Here is a 2,595-nt window from a genome sequence, read left to right as displayed (position 1 = left end):
GGAACTCCTTGATAGACTTAATCCTTTCAGGCGGAGCTTTGGTTCCATGCTGGGATACTATGTAGCCTAGGAAGCGTACCTGCTGCGCCCCAAAGACGCATTTAGCAGGACTGATGAGTATGCCGTATTCTTGTAGTCTGGCAAATAGCTTCCTGAGATGCTCCTGGTGCTCCTATTCTGTGGTAGAGGCCACCAGGATGTCATCAATGTAGGCGTAGCAGAAGTCCAAGCCGTGTAGGACTTCGTTGATGAACCTTTGAAAGGTTTGTGCCGCGTTTCGTAGCCCGAAAGGCGTATACAAAAACTCAAAGAGCCCGAATGGCGTGGTGATTGCCGTTTTCGGAATATCTTCAGGGTGCACCGGGATCTGGTTGTAGGCTCTAACCAGATCTACGGTCGAGAAAATTTTCTTCCCTGCGAGGGTTTGTGAGAAGTCCTCAATGTGAGGAACCGGGTACTGATCGGGTACCGTGCGAGCATTCAGGCGTCTATAGTCTCCGCATGGGCGCCAAGTGTTTTCTTTCTTTGGCATTATATGTAGAGGTGCGGCTCATGGGCTTTTTGAAGGGCGAATGATCCCTTCTTTCAGCAGGAGATCAAACTCCGCTTTCGCAGTTTTGAGACGATCAGGAGCCAGTCTTCTGGGACGGCATGCTTTCGGCGGTCCTGACGTTGTCTTGATGTAGTGCCTGGTGGTGTGTTCTGCTCGCGTTAGTTCCGTGCGTAGGCGGGTAATCCCCGGGTATTCTGTTAAGAGGCGGTGGTACGTATCCTCTTCTCTAAGAACTTTGACTGACGTAGTCGTGGCCTGGTCCATGGTTCCCGGGGTTTTCAAGCCTGTTTTGCCATCTATTAACTTTCTCGTACGTAGATCCGGTAACAGATGGTAGTGGGATCAAAAATCCGCGCCGATTATTGGTTGCGATACGTTCGCAATGACAAAACGCCAAGGAAAAGACCTTTTTAGACCAAGTTTTGGTTCTATGGTGATCCACCCGTACGTCGGTATCGCTGACCCATTAGCTGCGTATAAGATGTACGCTGTGGGTTGCTTCGGACCTTGGACCGCGGAGCGTGGATATACGCTGACATCAGATCCGGTGTCCACGAGGAATCGTCTTTTGGATTCCTGGCAGGTGACGAAGAGGCGACGAGGTGTCTGGGTTGTGTCACTGGCCGCCATCAGTGACTCCCCCGCTCGTTTCCCGATTGGAAATTGCACGGCTGGGTGCACTTTCGAGCTTGTTGCCCGAACTTCCGATGATAGAAGCAAAGGTGATCCGGTTTCTTCTTCTTCCTTGATTTGCTTCTGTTTCGGTTTCGTGGACGAGGCGTTTGCTCGAGACGTCGAGCCATGGCTGCCACCTGGTCGGTGAGTTGCCGTATTTGGTGGGCCATCGGTGACGGATCGTCTGACGCGGTTTTTACCTCATTGACTGAGCGGACAGTGACCTCTTGTATTCGGTCTGCCTGTTCCGCGACATCCTCCAGTTGGTCCTGCGCCCTGGTTGCCAGAATGGCTTGCATGGTTGTCGGTAACCGCCCGAGCCACAACGTGCGTAACAGTTGTTCGGGTACGGCATTTCCAGTGAGTGTGCGTAGGTTCCGCAAAAATTGAGAAGGCTTGCGGTCTCCCATCTCTTCGTGTTCTAGGAGTTGGCGGATCCTGTGCTCTTGTGAGGCTGACAGTCGACAGATTAAGGCGGTCTTAATCGCGAGGTATTTGTCCGTGGCAGGTGGGTCGGTGATTACGTCCTTGACCTCACGTGCGTACCTCGTGTCGATTTGCGAAAGTACATGAGCGTACTTGGTAGCGTCTTGCGTAATGCCGGCGAGCAGGAATTATCCTTCGAGTTGTGCGAACCATAGCTCGGGCTCGTTCTCCCAGAAGGGTGGTGCGCGGACGGCGACTTTGCTAATGTGAGTACCCATGGGCGGATCTGCTGTTGGATTCCTGTTTTTGGCCGTTGCGCCTTCCGAAGCCCGTGTGGGCGAGCGCTCCGTTGGCATTTTCTCTCACCCGCGAGGATCACATCGGGATCACCAGTTTTGGAGCCGTGTTGCCTATTTTATGATTTCGTGATCTGTCGCTCGCGGGGAGGGTGATATGATACTCGCTATTTCTAGTTTTTATATAAACGTAAACATTTTATTGAAGTGTGTTACATGTGTGTGTGTGAGAGTGTATGTGTGTGTTCCTGAAATTGTGCCCGCCGTCTTATTGCTCGTCGAGCCGCCGCGTTCAGGCCCTTACTAGGGGGACGATGCGTTTTTCTCCGTTGTGGATCGCCTGAGTCCAGCGTCCGGTTCTCCTTGTCCTCGTGCCTGCTCGTGTGGCATGGTGATATGGGTCGTCGGACCCTGATGTCGCCGCGAGCCAGAGGAGCCGCTGTAGGGCGAGTTAGTGTCCGTTGCGGGGGCCAGATCCGGTGGAGTTTTCACTGCGTGTGGACGACACTGTTGGTTGATGCTGGTGCGGGCGCTGGGGGAGGTTCCCATGCAAGCGGGGAAGGTGTTCCAGCCCGCGTTGGTGAGGGTGTCCGCAGTTGCGGTGATCGTCCTGCCAGTTCCCTTGCCTCCGGTTTGGCAGTCTGG

General features: G+C 53.7%; 1 protein-coding gene across 1 annotated transcript; it reads right to left on the bottom strand.

The window, feature by feature from the left end:
* Nucleotides 1-1,182: 1,182 nt before the first annotated feature.
* Nucleotides 1,183-2,010, bottom strand: LOC116852506. The gene is made up of 2 exons (XM_032832955.1): nucleotides 1,865-2,010; nucleotides 1,183-1,774 (listed from the first exon to the last, which is right to left on the bottom strand). Exons 1-2 carry the CDS (start codon nucleotides 2,008-2,010, stop codon nucleotides 1,183-1,185), a joined length of 738 nt encoding a protein of 245 aa, XP_032688846.1.
* Nucleotides 2,011-2,595: the final 585 nt, after the last annotated feature.

This window comes from Odontomachus brunneus, unplaced genomic scaffold, assembly GCF_010583005.1.
Source record: "Odontomachus brunneus isolate Ranch 3 - 2012 unplaced genomic scaffold, Obru_v1 Obru_scaffold_231, whole genome shotgun sequence".
Classification (NCBI taxonomy): Eukaryota; Metazoa; Arthropoda; class Insecta; order Hymenoptera; family Formicidae; genus Odontomachus; species Odontomachus brunneus.
The sequence above is the reverse complement of the archived record's forward strand: the minus strand, read 5'-3'. Positions and strand labels throughout refer to the sequence as shown.